The sequence below is a fragment of the Anas acuta genome, chromosome 5 (assembly GCF_963932015.1).
Source record: "Anas acuta chromosome 5, bAnaAcu1.1, whole genome shotgun sequence".
Taxonomy (NCBI): domain Eukaryota; kingdom Metazoa; phylum Chordata; class Aves; order Anseriformes; family Anatidae; genus Anas; species Anas acuta.
Window position 1 is genome coordinate 21,183,398 of NC_088983.1, and position 22,631 is coordinate 21,206,028.

The 22,631-nt window shown below is 39.0% G+C and overlaps 1 protein-coding gene across 2 annotated transcripts in view; it reads left to right on the top strand.

Moving 5' to 3' along the window:
• The first annotated feature begins 6,285 nt into the window (after nucleotides 1-6,285).
• Nucleotides 6,286-22,631, top strand: part of SEL1L (SEL1L adaptor subunit of SYVN1 ubiquitin ligase) — a 30,355-nt gene continuing 14,009 nt past the window's right edge. For both annotated transcript variants that reach the window (XM_068683025.1, XM_068683026.1), the window contains exons 1-9: nucleotides 6,286-6,445; nucleotides 13,011-13,048; nucleotides 13,374-13,596; nucleotides 16,933-17,100; nucleotides 17,721-17,826; nucleotides 19,523-19,685; nucleotides 21,475-21,528; nucleotides 21,613-21,672; nucleotides 22,269-22,350. In XM_068683025.1, coding sequence (XP_068539126.1) covers nucleotides 6,373-6,445; nucleotides 13,011-13,048; nucleotides 13,374-13,596; nucleotides 16,933-17,100; nucleotides 17,721-17,826; nucleotides 19,523-19,685; nucleotides 21,475-21,528; nucleotides 21,613-21,672; nucleotides 22,269-22,350 — 967 coding nt within the window. In that variant the 5' untranslated portion in view covers nucleotides 6,286-6,372. The remainder of the gene's footprint in view (nucleotides 6,446-13,010; nucleotides 13,049-13,373; nucleotides 13,597-16,932; nucleotides 17,101-17,720; nucleotides 17,827-19,522; nucleotides 19,686-21,474; nucleotides 21,529-21,612; nucleotides 21,673-22,268; nucleotides 22,351-22,631) is intronic.

Below are 22,631 nucleotides of genomic sequence, written 5' to 3' on the forward strand. Positions count from 1 at the left end.
TCCATTACACTGAATACTCCTTAACCAGATAACTTAATGGACCAGATGCTCTTACATTCCTTGTACCAACGATGGCATACAAGAAAAATGCTGCTGTTCATTTAATTTCCTGGAATCATGCTGTTTTTTGTGTTGGTTCTGGTTTAAACTCTGCTATTGAGTTACTGCTATCACTTGCTTTTCTTTACTGCTTATTTTTGCAGGGGAAGAGCTCCAGTTATCTTCAGTAAGATTTCCTGCAGGATTTAATGAAACCTGAGTATTACGTGCTTACCGGAGCTGTAATGTTATAATCCCAGGGGCGGGAGTTACTTTTATAGATTTCTTAAGTCTCTGAGTTGTGCCAAGAGCCTCAGCTCCATGTCTAGCATGGAAACCTTTCAGCAAGGGCAGCTGTTGTGCTTGCACTAAAAATACTGTTATCTGCTTGGCTATATGCTCAAGGTCCTGTCTTTAGATACAAGGAAGAGCAAATGATCTTGAACTATGTTATGGCATATGAACATCAGCCTTCTCTAGAGAAAAAAGTGTAGTGACATCAGACCAATCTATGTACAGATTTGGTGAAAATGTAACATTCATACTTTTTAAAACATTTTGATTATTGAAGAAATGCTGTATAAAAAACAGTAGAATTTTTTTCTAGCCCCTAAACATAAGAAGCTAGGCAAAAAAAGGAAAACAGTTTCATTTAGAAAAAACACGGTCTCATAGTTATGGATCTATAACTGGAAATAACAAGAGGTACTCTGCTCCTTTTCTGTACCTCTGCATAGATGTGTGAATTTAGGTATAATGCAATGTCTTTGACACGATTTTGAGAGGCGTCTTGTGAATTTTGGTGCAGATATTGAAGGAAAGGAACAATTTCAAAGAAAGGAACTTGTTGCAGTGACATATCCAACATTTTATTAAAACTGTCTGCAGCCTAAAAATGTTATATATGTTGAATTTTCTTGTACTTATGGATGTAGCATTATCTGTTGTATTAATGGCAGTCTCTAATGTAACCTGAATTACTTTAACATAAGAAAAGCTCGAAGGAACTGACAGGCTTCGAGGTAAAAGAGAACATGGCTAGTGCAGGATGCGGATGGATTCCAGGGGTACGAGGGATCCAAATTCCATGTTTTCCTTCCCAGCTTGAGAGTCCAATTCTTAAACTTTCTGTGTTGGCTACAGGCTCAGGACCAAAGCAGGAGCTCTGGTCAGTGAAGAGGTGAGCAGGAAAATATGTACACAGGATATTCATTATGGGAGTAGTGTTGGAAATTAACTGTGGAAACATCCACAGAGCTGTAATTCTGGGGAAGACAAAGTCAGATGGGGAAGAGAAAAAAATGCATCTCTGAGAATGTTGTTTGGCTATACTGACTGTCCCTTCGGACTGTGTGAACTCTTGAGTATCTACTCTGTATTTACAGAAGCACTGTAGCAATGCTGTCATTTCTGGGGCTTTTGCAATGTTAGCTTATAAGTATGGTTGTTTACTGTTCATAATTCTTTGGTTAGAAAATTTGAGTCATTCAGCTGGAAGAACATAAAAGAATCACGGGATTTAAACTATCAATCATAAATAAACAATCCTAGCACTCATGCAGTGTGTAATTTATTCAGAAAAAATGATTCAACACACACTTGCAAGTAATGAACATGGTTTGGGGAGGCATTGTTTTTTTCTGAAGTTATTTGGGAACAGGAAATGGTTAAAAACCAATCAGCTGTAATATGTAATATTTAGAAACATGTGTAGTAATAACTTACATGCATCTAAAACAATCTAAGACAACAGAGTAAGAAATCAATATTTTAGGATAGAAATCAGCCCACCCAAGATTATATGGAATGCATCAGCAGAGAACTAACAGGGTGTAAAAACGGGAGATTAGAACTGAGGTGCATGAGTTGGGCTGTGATGCCCAGGAATGAAATACCATCTCAAGTATTGCCAAGCGATATTAGGATGTGTTTTGAGAACATCCCCACTGCAGGTTCAGGCTGTTATTATGCTGTGGAATGTGTAACTGTCAAGAGTGAGGTGGTATGACTAGACTCAGGCTTATCAGGCCATATGTCCACTTTGAAAAAGACATGATCAAAATCTTTGTCTGGCTAGCTGCACAGCCCTATTTCACTACTTCCAGCAAAGCCTGCACCATTCTTGCCTTGCCACCAAATGATATTGTCACTTCAATTCACATCGAATTTCTCCTGTTACGAATTTAATTGTCTTTCTCATGTCAGGCCCCTGATGCACTAACAAGCTGGCCTGCTTATAGTATTAAGACATCATTTTAGTGATAAAACCATATGGTAGGGAGCATGGGAATAAAATCAGCACTGGCAGAACATTGTGCTTTTCTTTATCTTCATTTGGGCTGTGAAGATCACTGTTCTGTTTACTAGAAGCCATTTAACAGGCATTTCTCTGATAAACATCTGAGACTTGAAGGAAAGCAGGATTGCTGTCCTAGGGAAATGGTTTAGTGATCGGGTATCTAGCTAGCAAAAAGGATAATGGAAGAGTATCTAACCTTTTTATTTAAAATATTTGGTTTTGTTAGAAAACTGTTTTCTCTAATGGTTTGGCAGCCCCTATTTATGGTTTATCTGTAGTCACAGGTTTAAGCTGTGAAGTGAGAGGGTTGTGCATGAAATTTAAAGCACTGCACCCTGCAGTGTGTGCTGTGCTTGAATTTATACTGAATTTGACATTCATGAATTCATATAATCTAATACAGGGTTAAGTGACTTCATTCTCATTGCATGCTGCTCAGACTAGAGAGACAATTTTGCATATTTCTTTTTTCAAACCAAAAAATCTAACGCAAGAGAAAGAGAAGGCTAAAGGACAAAAGACACTCTTTGCAGCGTTCTGTTCACCAGATCTCAAAAAGGGTGTAACAGAACTTCATAGAAGGTACAAAGGAATTGAGGATGTTTAGAAAGATGGAACATCAGCATGAAGATTCTAAATGGATTGGAAGTTTTTTGTCTTAGGAAAGAGGCAGTTGAAAAAAAAAAAAAAACTGTAAAGATTTATAGCATCACAAGTAGCATGTAGAAGAGGTATAAAGAATGATTACTCACCATGTCTAACACAGCATGCACATGGAAAGGATGAACAGGTTTAAAATTCGAGGAGGAGGTTCCTTTTTCACATGGCATGGAATGAAGGAGAATAGAAATTGCTTCCATAAATTCTTATGACAAAGCACGAAAAAGCTTGTAAAGAAAAGGTCTGTGGATGACATGCATCTGGTCTTCTTCATCAGTAGTCCCCAATTCTCTGATTCTGGAAAGCTGGAAAGGACCAAAAGCAGCTCTGCTTCTAGTACTTTATTCCTTAAACATTTTCTATAAGCCATTGCTAGGGATAGGATGTTGACCTCATTGAATTTGCACAGTAGAGTCCTTGGTATATTCATATATTGTGTGTTAGTCTATTCCAGTGCTGTAAAGCTGTGTGCACATAAAGCTGGGCAAATAGATGCACATAAATGGGGATATATGAGATTCAAGGCGTGAGCGTCAGATCAGGACGTACAGCCTGCTCACTTCTATCCTGAGAGTTCTTTAGTTGCCATCAGTTTCTCACAGGATTCAAGGGCCAGTGGTAAATCAGAGGCTGAAAATGAGTTAGGCAGTTCAACTGAGAGCACATCATAAAGATGGATAGAACAAGATGGCAGAATACTCCTTCCTCTCTCCATCACTGCTTTTCCTTCCCTTTCTCCCTGTAATTGGGAAACTGGTTAGCACAAGTAAGGGGATTGATCACTTTCACCATTGCCCCCCAAGGATGTTTAATTAATGTTGGCATTGTGTACCTTACTTTGCAGATTCCTTCTACCTCCCTTGCTACAATCATAAACACTATAACAGCCACAAACACTGGAGATTGGGAAAGATTATTCTCCTTGCAATTGTTTCCTCAGAAAGAGATGGCAAGAAACTTGACAAGGACATCCTAAAAGAAAAATAAAAAAGGATCTTCCAACAAGCTATGAAAATGAGTTTGCACAAAACTTAAACAGGAAAGAAATTTCCTTTTTGTTAGAAAAATCCATCAGTAAGTCTGTACATTTTGGGAGATAATTTGTCTTTGAGATGTGCCTGAAGCTTCTTACATTTGACTTTTTTAAAGCAAGCCTGACAAATGATGTGGGAATATTCTGCAAGGATGATTCTTAGGAAATTAATCTTCAGGTGTACCAAGCTTCATCTCTCTCCCACTTCCACAGTTTTGCATTTAAAAAAAAAATAACAACACTGGGAAGTTTTCATAAATCATGTAAAAGTCACAGTTACTTCAAAAGAAGAAAGTTGTGTGATGAAACTATAGAAATAGAAGACAATCAACAGAGAATTAGAAATACTCAGAAAGTTATTAGGCATATCACTAAACTCAAACCTTAACTCACACTCTTCTCTCTGGGAAATACCTAGTACCATATCATACTATACAAGTACTAAGTAGTATTTAAATAGGTCCAATCCAAAATTCTGTTGACCATTTAGATTAGGTAACACTTTGAGAAACTAAAATCAAGCATACCAAGCAAAGGAGGAAACATGAGCCCTTATTTATGTGGTCACTTGATGCAGTAACTTACTTCCCCATCTAAACCAAAAGATTTTTCCAAGACACGTAAGAGAACATTGTATTTTGGCATAGAATAAATACGAGTTATATAGCAAAAATGCATAAGCATCCATTCAAAGCTTCACAGAAGAAAATGCAAAACTGATTAAGAAAGGTAATGGAAATTTTATGGCTGATGCACACATAAATGGAAAACCGGCAATAAATTTATCATGCTATTAGACTACAGCATATACTAAATTAATTGGAACTAACCCAGTCTACAATATTATCTGTTTTATTTATTTTGAATGTGATTAACGAGTTTGGGAAAAAAATAAAAGCCTTTTGACTTTTTTCCCTCACTCCTCCATGCCATTTGGCCCTGTGCTCACGGCTTTGGTCTCGAACAAGGCCTGTGAGGAGCAAGTGCTGAAGACCGCCTGGTGCCCGGGTCAGGGCTTGCACTGCCCAGTGGCTGTGGGGTTGCCTGTGGTCCCTGGGGACAGAGGGTCCTGCAGGCCTGTCCCACAGCACCACCACCATTGCTCACTGCTCCCACCCTGCAGAGACAGCCAACATGCCCAGAGGGTGACAGGGCTCAGCGTTGTCTGTGCATGCTAAGACAAGTCCATTGTGTAATTCAGCACAGCATTATGGCACGGCCCTGTGACATCCTAACTAGATATTTCATCCTGTTGCAGCCAAACACCAGTCTCCCTTCTTATTTTGCTGTTTTTAACTGGCCTACAAGAAAACATGATGCCTACAGGAACATAAGTGCTGCATTCTATTGCCCTCAGCTCCTTCTCAGAGCTGACTTTTTTGATAAGCTTCAATTAATTAGAGCCTCCAAATCTCCACATGCTTCAGCTGTGCCCCTTTGGCTATAAATTTAATTGACTGCCACCCCCCACACAGCTGAGCAGGCAAGCACACTCAGCTGTCTCTAATTCTGTTGTCTGAAAGGTGACCCCTGGCACGTTTAAGCACCAGCTGAAGGCACAACCTGGAGGCACACACCTGTTTCCCATTGGGGAATAAAGGCTAACACAGAAACCTACCGACAGAGGACACACACACATCAAGGGACAAAATTAAAGATAAGAATTTTTATTTTATTAAAAAGAAGCACCCCTACATCAGCCCACGAGAAGGGCTCCCTCAGAGAGCAGCCCTCAGCCTGCCCTGGGCGCCTCCTGTCCACCACAAGAAGCTCCTCCTGCCCCTCAGCACTCCTCCCAGCGCCGCCACCGTTACCAGCCGCCCCTCCCCACCCTAACCGCCGCCCTTAAATGTCGTTAAAGGCCTCGCCCCACCCTTTATATAGGGCCCGCAGCTAGCCCCACCCCCTCGGCCCGTGCGCAGCTCGACGCGGGGCACTCTGGGTAATGTAGTCCCTGCCTCCGGCGGCCTCGTTCTGACAGGCGGCGGGGGGGGGGGGGGTTCTCTCCGCAAGGCATCATGGGCCTTGTAGTACCGGGCGCGCGAGCCAATCGAAGCCCTTATTTGGGAAGACCCTCTCGCGTGGCCGGCGCACGCGCAGTCCTTCTCGCGACCTCATTGGCTGGCGGGAGGGCGTGACGGCCGCCGAAGCCCTCCCCCCGGCCAATAAAAGCGGGCCATGTAGCATGAGCCGCTCCCTGGGCGGGCTGCGTGCAGCGCCGCCGCCGGCTGCCGCTCACCTCCCGTCAGTGCGGGCAGCGGATTGGCGGGGCCGGGCCGGGGGTGGGGCCAAGGGGCCGGGCTCGGGCTCCGGCGGCGGCGGCCGGGAGGAGGCGGCGGGGATGGGGCGGCTGCGCCTGCTGCTGCTGCTGCTGGGCGCCGCCGCGCTCGGGGCCGCCGCGCTGGCGGCAGCCGGTAAGTGCCGGGGTCCTCCTGCCCTCCCTTCCCGTCCCTTCCGTTCCTTCTCGCTGGGCTGCGGCCTCGCCTCCGGGCCTGCCGCAGGGGGACGTGCTGGGGGGGAGGGTGCGGCCTGCCCCGGGGCCCGGCGCTGCCTGCAGCAGCCGTGGGGAGCCGAAATCCGCCCCCCTGCGTGGCGTCTGCCCCCTCCCCGGGGGGCGCTTCGTGGCCGAGCTTCTGGCAGCGCCGGGGCTGGTGGTGCTAGGCCGGCCGGGCAGTGCTGGGCCCGCACAGCGCTGCTGGGGCCTGCCCTGTACCCCTGCCCTGCCCCGCTCCTGCTGCCCGGTGCTCCGGGCGTGCTGTCACCGGTTCCTGCCTGGGTCTCGCTTCTTGCTCCCTACCGAGGGAACAGGGGGGAGGAGCGCACAGGGCATTTCTCTGCATAGAGAGATCTTAAATCCTGGGAGCTCCTTGAACACACAGCCTTGTCCGGGGCTGCTTGGGGTGTGCTTTTAGACTCTCAGTGAAAAGTCAAGAAAGTAACCTCACCTCTTCTCTAGAGGGAAGTTCAGTGGTCTGGGGTTTGTTTTCGTGAGTGCAGTAGGAAGTTAAATGTTTGAACTGTTATTGCAGTTCATATGGGGTATCAAGCGTAGCTATGTGAGCTTAGTGTGTAATGCTGTAAGCCAGCAGAGCACTCACTAAAGTGTGGGAAAGACACGTACAAGCTTTATGAAGCTAGAGGGGGGGGCACTGAGACTGTCTGAATGATGTGTTCACCCTGATAGCATCTCTAAAGTCAAAAGTTAAAAGGAGACTCTTCAAGTGAAATGAACCATCTGTTACGTACATGGAAGCTATGTGTCAAAAGCATGGGCTGTGAACTGTACAGCTGTGGCTGTGGTAGCTTATAGGATGTGGGTCTGCTGTCTTGACTGCTTTGCCACTATCACGTAGTTGTGTTTGTGAGTGTGAGGCTCCTGCAGCCCACATCAGCCTTGAAGAAAAGTATGGTTACAGGCAATTGAATTAGTACAATTAATAGGCCCAAGGCAGCCCATGATATAGTGCCTGGCAGATAAGTTGCTCTTGCCAGGCTAAAATCACTGCTTTTTTTAAATGTTCATTAATACCCAGAAATAGTTAGGGGGGACTGTTAGATTATAACAGGAAGACCTTTCTTGCTCCTAATTTGTCTTCATTCTTAAAGAAGAAAAATTGCTTCATAGGTGTTTGGGTTTCCTGCAGTAATACCTTGTCTGGTCCACGCCTAGCAGCTGTGTTTACTGTCTTTGAACAGTTGGTCATTGTTAATGTCTGGAAATGATTACCTGGAATCTAAATGTATTGTAGGGAGAGATTTTAAAAAGGTTAAAGAAAAATGGTTCAACTATTTTTTAACTTAAAAAACGGTCTTTTTTTTGTCAGCCACTTAGCTGTAAATTCCATCTATGTAGTCATTGTCTGTTTAAATCAATTTCTTGGAAATGCAAAGTGAACACAAGTAAACTTAAGCCTAAAAAATGTGTGCTATTTGTTTAAAGATACAATATTCATACAGATTGTGAAGAAATTGAAAGTTGGGTGTGGGGAAAGAATGTGAAGGAGTCTGTGGGGCACTGGCAAAAAAGTAGGTAAAAAGGGTAGCTGTTCCAGTGAGAAGTGGCAATCTGCTGTTTATCACAGCAGCGATGGCCTTCTGCTTCTGTTGATCATTTATTAAGAATGTTAGGGGGAAAAAAAGCCTTCTCTTATTTGTTTCTGATTGCAGGTGTTATTTGATTCTTGGTATTTTGCCTTGCTCACAGGCCTGAGGAGGCAGAAGTTCCTTCATTCTGCCTGAGGAGAGGAAGTGGTTCTTGCTCAGGATGCTCTGCAAATTCCTTGGCTAATGTCAGTGCTAGGCAGAGCTTTTTCATAGTGGTATTAGCTGGTAGGACAACTGAGTACAGGCATATAATAGATGCTTGTGTCTGTACTGCTAAAACTCAAACCTAGCTGGAAAACGTTTCTTCAACTTGTTGCGTCCTTGGGAATCTCAGTTCCTACAGAGGGACTGCTGCAGAGTAAGTTTTGTAAACAGCTACCCAGCAATTGCAGGGAGACTGAAAAAAGATTTGTATTCAGGAGGACGGTTGACCTATATCTTAATCTTGTAATTGCCCTAAAATGAGGACACTGCAAAGATGGTAGCTGGGTGCGATTTACTTGCTGCCAGGGATAATTTGAAACTAGTCCTGCTGAATAGATGCCACACAAGGATTTTGCTCGACCTACCTCATGTTTCATAGGTTCATGTGGTAGGAACAGCATCTATGCTATTGTGTGGCTCTGGTGTCCATTTCTTTTCTGAATTTAACAAATGAAAAATTGATAAGGAGCAGTCTTAGGTAATTTTATCTTAATATTTTCCTTGTTCCTGCTAAAGTAGGGTAAACTGGGCTTGCATTCTGTATCAAAGTCTTAACTAGATACTGACACAAAAAGAATGTTGAAAGAAGTAAAAGTGCCACAGAGAATCTCTAGTATAGTGGTTGCCAAACTTCTTTTGATCATGCATTCCTATCAGTAAAAAAAAAAAAAAAATCAACATCCATTAACTTACAATTAAATATACATACTTATACTTTGCTGATATTATGCATCTCATAATGCGTATAAAATAGACATTTAAAAGTATGAGATAAAGATGAAATAAACACTATATTTTTGTTTTATTTATTAATGGTACAAAAAGGCTAGTTTTGTACACCACAATGTATGTGGTACATGTACTCCCCTAGCTGGTTGCCTTGTGATAGTGTTGGAAACTTAAAAAGCCTGGCAAAAAACTGGAAGGGAACTGACTGGCAGTTACCGTTTAGGACACTTGTCAGATCTTTGGGAGATTGCCCACTGCTTGCAGTTACTGAATTTTTAGTTATTTCCCAAAGATGAGCAACCAGTCTGATGTTAAAACCAGTAGTCTTAGTTGTCTGGTAGTAGTAGTAGCAGCTCTTTAGCTTTACAGACTGACAGTTGATTTGTTCTTCTAAAACACTAAAACTTGGGAGCTGCTGGGCTCTTTCAACCTCGTGACATTCTCTGAATCACACTGCATAGTTCCTACTACTCATGCCCTCCATAGTACTCTGTTAAAAATGTCAATTCTAGCAAAATGTTGGGTTCTTGTTATCTTGCATAAGCTGCTAGAGTACTTCTGGTGTATTTAAATAGGCTCATTGAACAGTAGTTTTTCTGAGGAAAAATACTTTTTTTTTTATAAAGCTGATTGTAATAATATAAGAAGTAGTGGATAGCTGAAGCAAGCATTTAGCTGCATGGAGTGCCCTAAAATCCTAGCTGAGCCTGAGAGCACCCAGCAGTGCCTCTGGTTCAGCACTGTTTGTAAGTGAAGCTCTGTGCGATCTTGTCAGCTGCCTGTTTCAGGCACAAGTATTTTTGCCTACCCTTTCCTTTTAATGCATCTTGGTGTCTTTCTAATTTGTTTAACAAAAGGTAGGATTGACTTCCTTTTTTTTTCCCAGAGGGTTTTTTTCATTGGGTGTGTTACCAAGGTTGCCTAATTCTATAAAAAGTCTGTTACATTTGCTTTTGGTTTTGCCTGTGGAAAAACAAATTAAACTATCAGCTTTAATCTCTGAAGCAGGTGCACAAACACAACATCAGTGGCTTCAGTCAGTAGTTGAGCCTTGACTAATAAGCTGTTCTTAGGTCAAACTGTGACCTTCCCCAGATCTTTCATTAATGCTTTCAGAAGTTTTCTCAAGTGTTTCTTAGAAGTAGATAAACTTCTATGGGTAGTGTGTGCATATTAGTCAGCAGTCCTGTGGAGAAACACTGCTGTAAGTCATCTCTAGTAATGTTATCTGTTATAACTGCAACCTTGTCTGTTTTACTTAAAAGGAAGTCTAGGAGCCAAGAACAGTTAAACTCAGCTTGTTGCTTTAGATATATTTTGGAATGAATTGTTAAAGTGCAACTCTTCAATAACAGCGCTGGCTCCTTCAGAGGGAATTCAGGTGATGCAATACATCTGAAACAGGGTGAGTTGCTTTCAAGGAAGAAGAGCAGATGTAGTGAGCTGTAGATTGTTGGATCAGTTGTCTCCTGCCTTTCAGCTCAGTAATCCTTTTGCCTTGAATGTGAAGTCATAATACAAATGTCCTTTGGTATATGTGCATAAATAACGTGCACTTTTTATATTTGTTATTGTGGTCTTACATGGTGAAGTCAACCTTCCAGAAATTGAAATCAAAGCTTTTACAAAAAATTAGAATGGTCTAGTGCTGTATCAGGAACGGAGGTGGATTTTTATTTTTTTATTTATTTTTGACCAGACAACAACAGATACCCTAGCTGGTATAACTATTAAAAATAACATGTTACTACAGAAACAAGCACTGTGTATTTCGTACTTATTAATAGCAGTATACAGTCTACTTAGGTAGCTTCACCCTCTCCTTTTTCCCCACTCCAGAAGCATGCGTGAATCTCCTGGCGGACTCCAGAGGCTGAAGTTGCACTGATAGAATATGGCTTTACATCAAATTTGTTTATAATAGTAGAGTGTAATTCCTGGGGATCATTTTAAACTGTCTGTCAAACAGCTCCCAAATAGGGAGGACCAGCAAATATCCCAGATATGTACATACTAAATGTATTCAAAAGCCAGCTGTTATGTGGTAGTCTGAAGTACTAATATTCAGTGGTAGGACGTCTTCAGACTTACCATTCTTCTCTGTTAGAATCCTCAAGCTGGGAAGCACAGTGGTCTCTGTTTAAAATGCAGCTAGGCCTGTTTTTCTTTTGGTATTTTTTCCAAATCAGTGCTTGTTCTTAGGCTGGTTGCCTGGTTGCTACTTGCAGGGTCTGTTTCAACTTAAGTACTCTGTGGTGTCTCCACTACCTTTTCTGAAGAGCTCTTCACACTTTCTTTTTTGGACTTGTAGAGTACAGCTGCCTACCCACGCAGGCTGTTCTAAACCTTTTTTAATCCTGTGTCTGCGGGGAGTCAAACTCATTGAGCTCTGCGTCCTCTTCAGTAAGCTCAGTAGACAGATCTGTTTGAGTTACTTTTGCATTGCTTTTGCAGCTTCACTTATGATAACATTTTTTCTTTTTTTAAAGTTATGCTCCCACAGCTTAAAGTTGATGCTCATGTTTTCACATGCCTGTTCTGACCAAAGATTAGACCTCAAAAAAATAGAATAGAAATGATTTGAGTCTCTGGAATCTGGCTTCCAAGATTTGCCTTTTTGTTGCAAATATCTGCAGCTGCACCATTATGATGATAATCTTCAAAACATGAAACTGGTGATTCATGGCTTGTCCTGTCAGAGATGACTGATTTCTGGTAAAGCACGTCACTTGCATGAGGATGAAAAGTATGCAAGTTTTTTTTTGCTTGCTGCCAAATGCATACACAGTCAGCAGTTCTGTAAACTTGTAGAGTTTTGCTGATGTTCAGAGTTTTGCTGATGTTCAGTATTTGTGTGGGGATTCTTTGATAGCGAGCTGTAACATGCTAAGTGGTGTACCTCATGTACAAGCTGTCAGTTCAGGTAACCTTTCTACTTGTGCAGCTCTCTAGCCCATCAATGTCTTCTACTTCTGTAGGGTATTTCCCAACCCAGAATCTCAGGGTTGGGGGGAGGAATTCGTAAATGTAGTAGGGCTTAGTGGCACTATTGCTTAGCTACTTGTTCAGATTTTAGGTTTTTTGTTTCAGTGAGTTGTGTATGGGAGAGAGAGAAGCCTGTAACATTTTCTTTGAGATGTTTCTTATTTACCTAAATGAGGTGGTGTCAGATCCTGATGACTGAATCAGTCATGCTTCAGCTGTGATAGTGTTAGAGACTTTCCATCAAGATGATAGTGCAAATAAAGTTCTGTGAAGTGCAGTGGGTAGCCCTTTAAAATTACAGGAACTAAAATTCAGAGACAACTGCAAAACAGTGGTGTAAAACTGTCATAAGTGAGCTTTTCTGATGATCTTTTCCCTCCATTTTACCTCCATTCCTTTTGCTTTTTAGTAGGTTTCTGCCTAATGGCCTTTCTTATTTACTGTTTCTTCTCTTTCTGGTCTTTCTAACCAGTTAGATAGCCCTTTCAGGTGAGAAAGGGAACAGTTAAACAAGGCTTGCATCTCTTGAATGGTACCTTAGAAGCTGTGAGACATCGCTTTAGCTCTATTCTTAAGAGAAACCTCTGCCCAAAGGTTTGAGTCTGGTGGCTGTGCAGAATGAATTGGTATTCCTCTGTGAAGAGTAATGTTTAATTATAAGTGAGGTGGTGCTAATGTGACTGGTCACTAATGAAGCTGTTTATACTAAAGCTGATTTGATGACTCAAATCCTCGGGTTCCACAGGTTGTTTTCACTTGCTATGTACCTTTTCAAGCAGTTTACCTGAACTGGAACAATTCAGATTATGTGGTTAATCTAGAGATTAATTTGGGTTAAAAATTAATGTTTTGGATATTGAACAAAATTGTATAATTTAGAAAAATGGTAAAATATAATACCATTTAAAAATAAATTATGGGAAAGTTTTTTTAATGACTTATAACATATTTTTGCAGATGAAGAGGGAAATCAAGATGAATCCCTGGAGCCAAAGGTAAGGAAATACATTTCTAGTCATTCTGTCTTTTTCTTGTGGATTGAGAACAAGGGTCTGAAATTCCAGAACTGTGATTTGATTCTTGTTTTAAAATGTTCTGTAGCTTTCACTGTTTAACTTCTGTGTAACAGAAGTTACTGTTGTGCTATATCTTTTGAAGTGCATCTTTCACAAAACTAGAAGTGAATTGATGAAAGCTGGTAGCAGTAGCTCAATTTACTTCTGGTACTGCTCTTTAAATGTCATATCTTTAAAAACTAATCATTTTTCTAACTGCTCCTGTTGTATTTCTAATCTAAAATACATGGCTGCTCTCTTTCAGACTTTAGCTGCAGAGGACCAGGTAAAGGACCATTCCACGGGAACTCGAGTGGTAGCAGGCCAAATCTTCCTTGAATCAGGGAAGTCAGACCCTCAATCTGAGGATGAAGAGAACTTTCACAGTCAAGAGGAAGAAAAAGAGAATTCACTGGAAGAGTTGAACTCTCTAGAAATGTCCAACCTACTAAATAAAGAATTGGAAGAAGCAGAAATACAGAGTCCAGGTAACTGCTCATAAGCTTTTGAATGAGTGGCAAGAAAGACACATCTGAGTAACTGTGGGTTGTAGATAAATTGTCATTTTGAACATATTTAAAAAAAGAAACATCTGAGTTTTTCCAGAAGTGAATGGTGATTGGTGCCTTTTTTATCAGGAAGTAATGTGAAACTTTCAAATATACCTGTTTGAAGTTCTAGTGTTTTTTTTTAGATTCAATTTCAAGGTTTTTCATAACTTACTGCTTTCATCTTCCTGGAAAGCTTAAACTATCAAATGGATAGAGTATGAATTTCTTTATATATGACTCAGGTACACATACTATACTGTGTGTGTGTGTGTATGTATATAGTAACTGTAGAAAGAAATTGCATCAGTGTTACAGTCTACTGGCTGTAAGCCTGGAGAATGGTTTGACAGAGGAAACAAATTGTGATACGAAGACAAGTTTCTTAGGAGCATTAGGGCAACACCTAAATTGCATTTAAACTTCAATAAGTTTGCAAATACAGGTAAAACCTTGTGTTCTTGTGCCAAAGTTCAGCAGGAAATTCTAGTATATCTTTTTTACTTACAGTAATATGAATTTAATATGATTATTTTGGACTTAGTAGTGGATGATACTTGGATGGCACAGTTTTGAGTACTCCAGCCTTTGCAGCAAATTTTGTTTTTTACTTGTTCATGAAAAGTAAATCTTCAACCAAAAAGTATAGTTACATGGTAATACTAAGCTGGCTATCTTAATTCATGTCTTAAATATCTAAAGAAAACAGGAATAATGAATAGGGTCTCTGTTACTTTGTTTTTCAGTATTTTCTAATAAGCCTTTCTTATTGATGCAGAACTAGTATACAGTTAGTAAAAAGTCACTAATAGGATTCAATACTGCTGTTGAGAGGTGTGATGTTGTACAGGGAAAAAGTATATAAAGTCCACTAAATAGCTTTCTGTCACAAAGTGGTGAACTAAGCACCATATGTACTCAGTGCAGTCTATTTCAGAAGTAAACTTTAAGATTTTTATCTTACATAAGATGTGACCAGATGGCTTGGTCCTGAGTATTGCTTGTAACTAAGGTTTTTAACTATGCTTGTCAAAATACTGCTTGCAGGTGACTTTAAAAACTGTAAGCTTACTTGTCCTGCTCAGTTCTTTTGAACCTGCTATGAAGTAAGTTAGTGGTGTGGATGGAAGGATTACTGTTTTTATCTGTAATGCAATTCTGAAGGAAAGGTGCTTGTATTCTGTGAGGGAGGGGAAAAAACTGCTAAAGGAAAACTCCATTGTCAGGCTTTTTAACTGAGTGGGACAGGAGCCTACCTGAGATACATCTTTTGCTCATGTGCATGGTGATTGTATGAAAAATATTTTTCAAGTTTCCACATGCATCTTGGAGGTTATTGAGCAGGGAAAATTTCATCTTCAGAAACTTAGTACAATTAAGGCTCTCCTTTAAAGAAAAGTTCTCTTCCTCTTCAGTGTCCTATTATCTTCTAATCAGTGAAGAGTTCTTGTGTGTATAGGTTAATATATATATATTCATACTCTTATTTTCCATGTTTTTGTTAATGCAGAACTGTATAGTTTTTGTTGAAAACTGCTCGCTAGTTTTACAGAGCTGGCAATTCCTGCCACATTTGTCTTCCTGTTTGGAGGAATCTTTCAGTGATAGTACTTCTCTGTAATATTTTAAGCAATCTATATTTAGGTTTCTTCCAGTGTAAAGTTATGAAATGTAAATAAGGACAACATGATAAAACACCATGTACACACCTGTTTTGCTCTGAATAAATCTTTGTGTGCCCAAATTGACAAAAATTATCCTTCATGTAAATTACATGTATTATATTCCTTAAGTATATGATGAACTGCGGTTAACATTTTATCCTGTAATTGCATGGTTTTGTTGCTTCAGGAGTTAATATTTGTGGCTATGTGGGGGGAAAACTGCATTATGGAAAAATATACAGAATTTTAAAAGGCAAAGGGGAGGACTGGGTGGGAGTAATTTCATAACTTTCAGTGTACAACTAACTCTTACACACAGCATTGTCACAAATAGCTTGTGTCCAATTGCTCTCACTATAGGAGGTAGTGTTATACTTGCTATACAAGTAAAGTTTCAAATTCCAAGTTGTGTTAACATCCTGGACCTGGAGTTTGCTCATAGTGATAAGAGGACCCATCTGTTGTAGTTGCATGTACTTTTAGCATGAGTTTGTGCATTACCCAGTGGCTAACAGATGTCTAAAGTGATTCAAGGCTAATTACATATAGACATTTTTTTTTCAGTTTCTGAAAATAACTGTTCTGTGTTAAGAGGTAATAAACTTGGGTGGGGATATATACCAAGGAACCGAATTCTGAAGAGCAATTTGAGCAAGCTAATTCTGGAATTTTTTAATTAAAAAAAAAAAGGTATGGTCTCTAGGCTTTATAAAAATGGTATAGTCTCTAGAAGAACAAGCTCTGTTGACAGCCACAAGAACTAGAAACTTAACTTGAAAAAACAGGGTAACTGGCATTCTCAATTGCATGTCTCTGCAAATGTCTTTAGATGAAGCTAACTTCTGGATTTAGCATAGCAAAACAAAACTTTATAAAAGGCTAATAGAAGTAATCTGCATTTTCAAAAACTTAAGATAATTCTTAGTCATTATAGAAGGTTGACTTAAAATACTGCAGTACTGGAATCACTTAACCTTTGTCTAGTGCTTGAGAAATCAGAGTGCTGAAAGTAATCTTGAATGCAACTTTTAACTGGTGAAAGGAAATAAAGATTTCAAAACAAGTATGTACAACAGTAAAAAGTGATGGGGCTCACACTGATAAGTTGTATTTTCTAAATGTACTCCTTGCTGATACTCAAGTATTTCCAGTAGCACATTTAATAGTTCTGTTGCATGGCTACATCTTGCACTATGGCTAAAATGAATAAATGCACTAGAATGCACTCGGTGGGTAGTCTTTTGCATGAGGAAGGGAGTACAGAGAAGTGAAAGTAAAAGGAAGGACCGTCTGTTGTGGTAGGCAAAATATATATATAACTGATCTGCATTCTACACTAAAAGTATTTTCTTTGCTTAGAAATAAGGAATAGAAGAAATTGCATACTTTTACTTTCAATTAAGAAAAGGAACAGTAACATTTTTGAAGTGCTCTTTAGGAAAGCAACTGCTTTTTCAGGCTTTTGTAAGTTAGAAACTTTACTGAAAACTTGATGAAATGCAGTTTTTAACTTGACAGAAGTTAATACCAACATAAGAGTGCTTTACTATTTATAGTAGATGACTTCATAGAATAAAGGGAAGCAGTCTTACTCCTGGGTATCTATTTTCAGTTTTGACAGCTATTGGAGGTACTGCGGATGGTGAACCTTGTCACTTCCCCTTTTTGTTCATGGAGAAGGAGTATGCAGAGTGCACTGCAGATGGGAGGGAAGATGGCAGGCTTTGGTGTGCAACAACCTATGATTACAAGAAAGATCAAAAGTGGGGCTTCTGTGAAAGTAAGTAACCTGATGTCTTTGTTCTTGTCCAAGGAATGGTTTCTTAACTCAGTGTTCTCATACCTCCTTATGTCCCCTATTAAAAGGTCTAGAAGTCCTGGTCATGTATTAACGGTCACCTTGTATAAGAAATGATAAAGGCAAAGCTCTCATGGTGGGAAATATTGGAAAAGATCATAATGCAAATGCAACTTACAAAGCTTTGGGGAAATCTTGCAGTGGAGACACCTGTAAAACTCACTTTCAGAGGCTGTAGAAGTGTAGGGGTTTGGCAGTGTTCCACATTATACTTGCTGATTTGTTGTACACAGGCGACAGTTTCCTAGAAAACATTCTCCTGAAGGAGGACCTTTCTTCTTTGCACATCTTGCTTTGGAGCAATGAAAGGAATGCTTTAACAACAAACTTGTATGAGAGAGGTCACATGGGAAGAAACCATCTCCCAAGATAATCAATGACTCCTTTACATAGCTTTTAATCACATGGGGTTGCTTATTGGTATTCAGAAACACCATTTTGGTTGTATTTACCCTTGGAACAAATAGGGTTTTTGAACAGATAGTCTTGAAGATGTGTAATTGGAGATCTTAATGTTTTGGGGTTATTGTTTTTTTTAAAAGCTGAAGAGCAGTCTAATAAGCGAAGGCAAATGCAAGAAGCTGAGGATGTCTATCAGACCGGAATGAAAATCCTTAATGAAAGCAGTAAAAAGGCTCAGAAGAAAGAGTAAGTCCACCCTCTCCATTCCCAGATGAGAATGACTACATAGCTGATCAGTTTGACTTAACTAAGAACCAACCTAAATGAGATTTCCTGAGACTTCCCCCACTTTATGGAACTTAGCATCATGTTAGGCAGTGATGGTACTGAAAATTAATTGTGATTTGAGGGCATTTAGAAAGAAAACTTGTTTGCTTTCCTCTAACTACACAAACTATGCATTTCTGAAGTGGGTGTCTTCAAAACAGTTTAATGCAAGGTGGTGCTGCAGTTTTCTAGCTACATCTAAATGTGGAAGCCATGTTGAAAGAAACTAAGAATGTGATAAGAGGTAATTGACATGCCCCTTTTCATGTTTCTTACAGTCTTTTCATTCTGTTTCAAAGGTGAATGAGCAGGAAAGATAAGCATTTCTTATCCTGCTCTGTTTTTGCTCTTGCTTTCTGATGGTCTCAGCAGAAAAATAGCATTAAACCTATTCTCAATAAATGTAATAATTAGCATTGTGTGAGAGAAAAGGGTAATGCATGTTGAAGAAATCAAAGCAAAGAGTAGAAAGAAATGAATGTTCTATTCATTCTGGTCTTTTTACTTTCTACTCTGTAATATAACCAATTGTTGGTGAAATAGTTGTCAGTTACTACAATTAATAGTAGCTAACTTAGAACCTCCTGGTAGTCATGTTTATAACTTCATCAGCAAGTGGTGACTTCAGGGTAGTGATTATTCTGTAAGCATTATTACCATGTAAATTCCTTGGTCAAGATAAGGAGGCATATTCCTACTTTATGTATCAGGAAGCTGAATGACAGCTAGAGGCTGTCTATCACACCTTGGCTAAGATAAAAAGGAGCCAGCCACTCTTACAATCTGGCTAGTATTTTTTCTAAAAAAGACTTTCAAAAATTCATAGACTATTTTATACTATAAGTACTCTTGAACACATTGCATTTTCTTAGAAGATCAAATCATGTGAGGAACCAAGTGTGCTTCAGCTTGTACCTAAAGAAAGTGAAGAGGAAGAAAAACAAGTCTCAAAACAGAAAGCAAGAGAAATAAAGAAAAATATTGGCATATTATCAAAGGCCTGTGACAAATCAAACTGAAGCATGTTATATATTGTGTTTGAGGTCACAGTTTTTGAAATTGCTGTGAAATTACTTTTCTAAGTTCTGAGGTTGAAATAGAAACAAGAGTTTCCAGAGAACTTTCTCATAGTTAACATGATGGTTTCATCACAAAACTAATTACATATGCAGTTGTCTTGGACCAAATGTTTAGTATTTTCACCTGAATGACTTTGTACTAAGAGACTCCATAGTCTTTCAGGCTTCTTTTAAATGGCTGTGTTCTGTGAAGGTGTTATAGGTAGTCCTACTAGATATCTAATACAGGACTTAAAACTGCTGCTACAAAAATGCGATTATTTGACCTTAAACTTTTAATGTACTTTGCAGGAGAGGAAATGAATATTGCTTTGCATGTGGAATAAAGTGAACATTAAAATCTGGTTTGTCTATTAACTAAATCATATGAGCAGTTCCATGGTATAGACAATTCACAGCTGGAACAAATGACTGTAGATGCATTTGTAGAAAACAGGTTTAAAAAAAAAATATCCACCCCCACTCCAAATCTTTTTGGGTTTATGAATGGAACCTGTTGGTTTGCTTCAAGGTGACTCAAATTCTTTTCCTTTAAGAGCATATCAGTATCTCCTGAAAGCAGCTGACATGAATCATACAAAAGCAATGGAGAAAGTCTCTTATGCTTTACTGTTTGGGGATTATCTGAAGCAGAACATACAGTCATCGAAAGAATTATTTGAAAAACTAACAGAAGAAGGTTCTCCCAAAGGACAAATGGTATGTATGTCCTTAAATTCTATAGAAGTCTCTTAGATTTATAAATTGGCTTATAGATTGTACTTGTTTTAGATTGGTTATATAGATTGTTCTTCCATCTAGATCAGATAAGAATGATGAGCAGCACCTGTTCCCTGGTTAAAAAAGATAAAAGGGTGCTGCTTTTTAAGTTGTCTGAAAACCAGATGTTTTACATCAATTTACATCAAGTTTGGAGTTTATTCAGGAAATATTTTTTTATTACTAGTGCTTGCCTAAATATTTCTTAATCCTGACTACACATTGGCTTTACCTCTGTAAATTTCATCAGTTCCTTTGGTTCAAAGATTGTTCCCCAAATGCTGCTAGCCTTACAGAGGGTGCAAGAACAAATTACAAAAGCTGTGTAAAGGAACAGCTTCTGTTTGTATGGTTATGAAGTAAATATTTTTGGAAGTACAAGGTAAACAAATGGAAACAGGTTCTCTCTTCTAGTTTTAAAAAGTAGTATTAAAGTATTAAACTATCAGTAATAGTGTTATTGTGGTCTCTGCTTAGTTTATTGTTATATGACTGACTAGACTTGAGGTTTAAATCAAACCAGGTGGATACAGGTGAATGTAGCCTACAAATCTGCTCTGAAACTGTCAATTTTTTGTGGTTTGTGTGGGATTTCAGATACTGTAGCTTTTCATCTGCAGTTTTATGGCAGGTGGTAGATGTTTATAATCTAAAAAGTAATAAACTCTAAGACTCTTGGAAGCTGTTTAGTGGAACAGAACTCCCTTTGTATGTGTGCCTTTTAATGTTAGGGAATTGTTCATGTGGACTTGTTCATAGGTAATGTTGTAAAACATGGCTATTGTCCATTTGTGTCAGTATTTGCATAAACTTATTTACCACTTGAATTTGTTTTTGAAGTGTCAGCTTCTTTAGGAGTTACATAGTTTCAGTTCTTAGACTTTCAAGTCTCTTGCTGTTACATGTTTGATGTTGGAGCAACAATTTACAGTAGAAAGGAGTGTTGTTTCTAGACTTGATCTTAATAAAAACTTGAGTTTTATTGGTCTAGAATTCAGTACAGTCTGCATGAGATGTTTTTTTCTGTGCTTTCAGAATTGCTTGGAATAGTCTTAGTGCATCATGCAATATGAACACCTTCATATGCACTGTATCTGCTGTGCCACTAGTTTGAGTCACACAGCTGTAACAGGTGTTAGAGAGAGCAGTACTTATGTAAATTCTAAGAATAAAAATAACTTCTGAAAAAACTTTAGCCAAGCAGCTCTTGTTACTCTAACTGCTTATTCTTATGGTCATAAAATGCATCTAATTCATGTCAGAACAGATGCAAAAATACTAAATTCATAGGATCTTTCAAACAGCAAATCAAATAACAAAACTCTTCCCTAGAAGTTCATGGTTAGTGTTTCTTCTCACTGGTGTATGAGACAAGGTGCATACTTAACTCATACTCAAGGTGTCTTTAAACTGGGGTGCTCTTACCGTTCAGTATCTCTGGATCTACAGCAGGTATGTAGGGAAGTAGCAGTTCTTTGTATTTGGTACACTAAACTAAAATGTGGTGAGATATGTTTATGGTAGTGTTCTAGGTAGCTAGCAACTTAGTAACCCTATATTCAGAAATAGGAAGGGAAGGGCCTTGGTATGGGAAACACCTAAGTGCAGATAGAGCTTGGCATGTGCTCTGCAGCTTTGAATTTTATTTCTTTATTTTTATGTATGCCAGGAATAGCTAATCCTGTAGTTTTTGAAGAATGTGCTGACTAATGTTATTTTTTATTTCTAGGCTCTTGGTTTTCTGTATGCATCTGGTCTAGGAGTCAATTCTAGTCAAGCTAAGGTAAAATAAAAGCATATGCTGAAGGTTTTTGTTATCTTGGGAGGCAGATGTTAAGTAACCAGTGATTTGTGTTTGTTTATCAAGGCCCTGGTCTATTACACTTTCGGAGCTTTAGGAGGAAATCTGATAGCCCATATGATCTTGGTAAGTAAGATTTCCTAGTTAATTTCTTGTATGTGTAAAGTCATTATTCTTTCCCCTTTTTAAACTCTTAAAAATATTTATTTAAAAATTAGATCGTGCATCCATTAAGTGGGCAATAGTATATTCCACATTGTTTCATCTTAATTTAAGGAGAAGTCTGCTCATTATAAGCTGTATACCACCATGGATTTAAATGGACTGTTTATATCCTTTTTGACTTAAAGCAGAAGTGTCCACTGGTTTAATTTCTGTAGGCTGTAAACCTTTAATTTTTGTAGCTTAAAACTGAAATATTTACAGACAATGCTGGTTTAGTCAGTGTGGTATTTAAGATAATGCACTGTGTATGAGTAGGAAGGCATTCTTTTAAATTTTCATCATAAGTTTCAGCCTGTTTTTCTCTCAGCAATATCTGAGTTTTATTGCATATACTTTAACCTTTAATGGTATCAGTCAGCTGATTTTAATGCAGGTAGAATGGCCTTCATTTTGTCTGCTGTCCTATTAAAACTTGCTCAAGTAATGTGAATTTTTTTGTAACCTGGCAAGTAGTGTGTTGTCAAATAAGTCCCATACTTCTCGTATTTTCTTTCTAGGGTTACCGGTACTGGGCTGGGATAGGAGTCCTTCAAAGCTGTGAATCTGCTCTCACTCACTACCGACTTGTAGCTAATCATGGTAAAAACTTTTTTACTAGTCTAATATTTTTGAATGATACAGAAATGCCTAGAAAGTCTCCTTGTGTCAACATTAGAAGTGCGAAAATAGTATTCCTGCTACTGAGTTAATTGTTTGGGTCTGAATTATATGCCTTTTAATCTCTATTTATAGAAATACACTTAAATTACTTTAGCATTCATTAAGAATTCTTTCTGAAAAAGTTTGAAGCTCTGTAGAAATTAAAGTTTTTCTTTTGTTTATTGTTTGGTTGTTTTTACAAAGTTGTGGTGTACTATTTA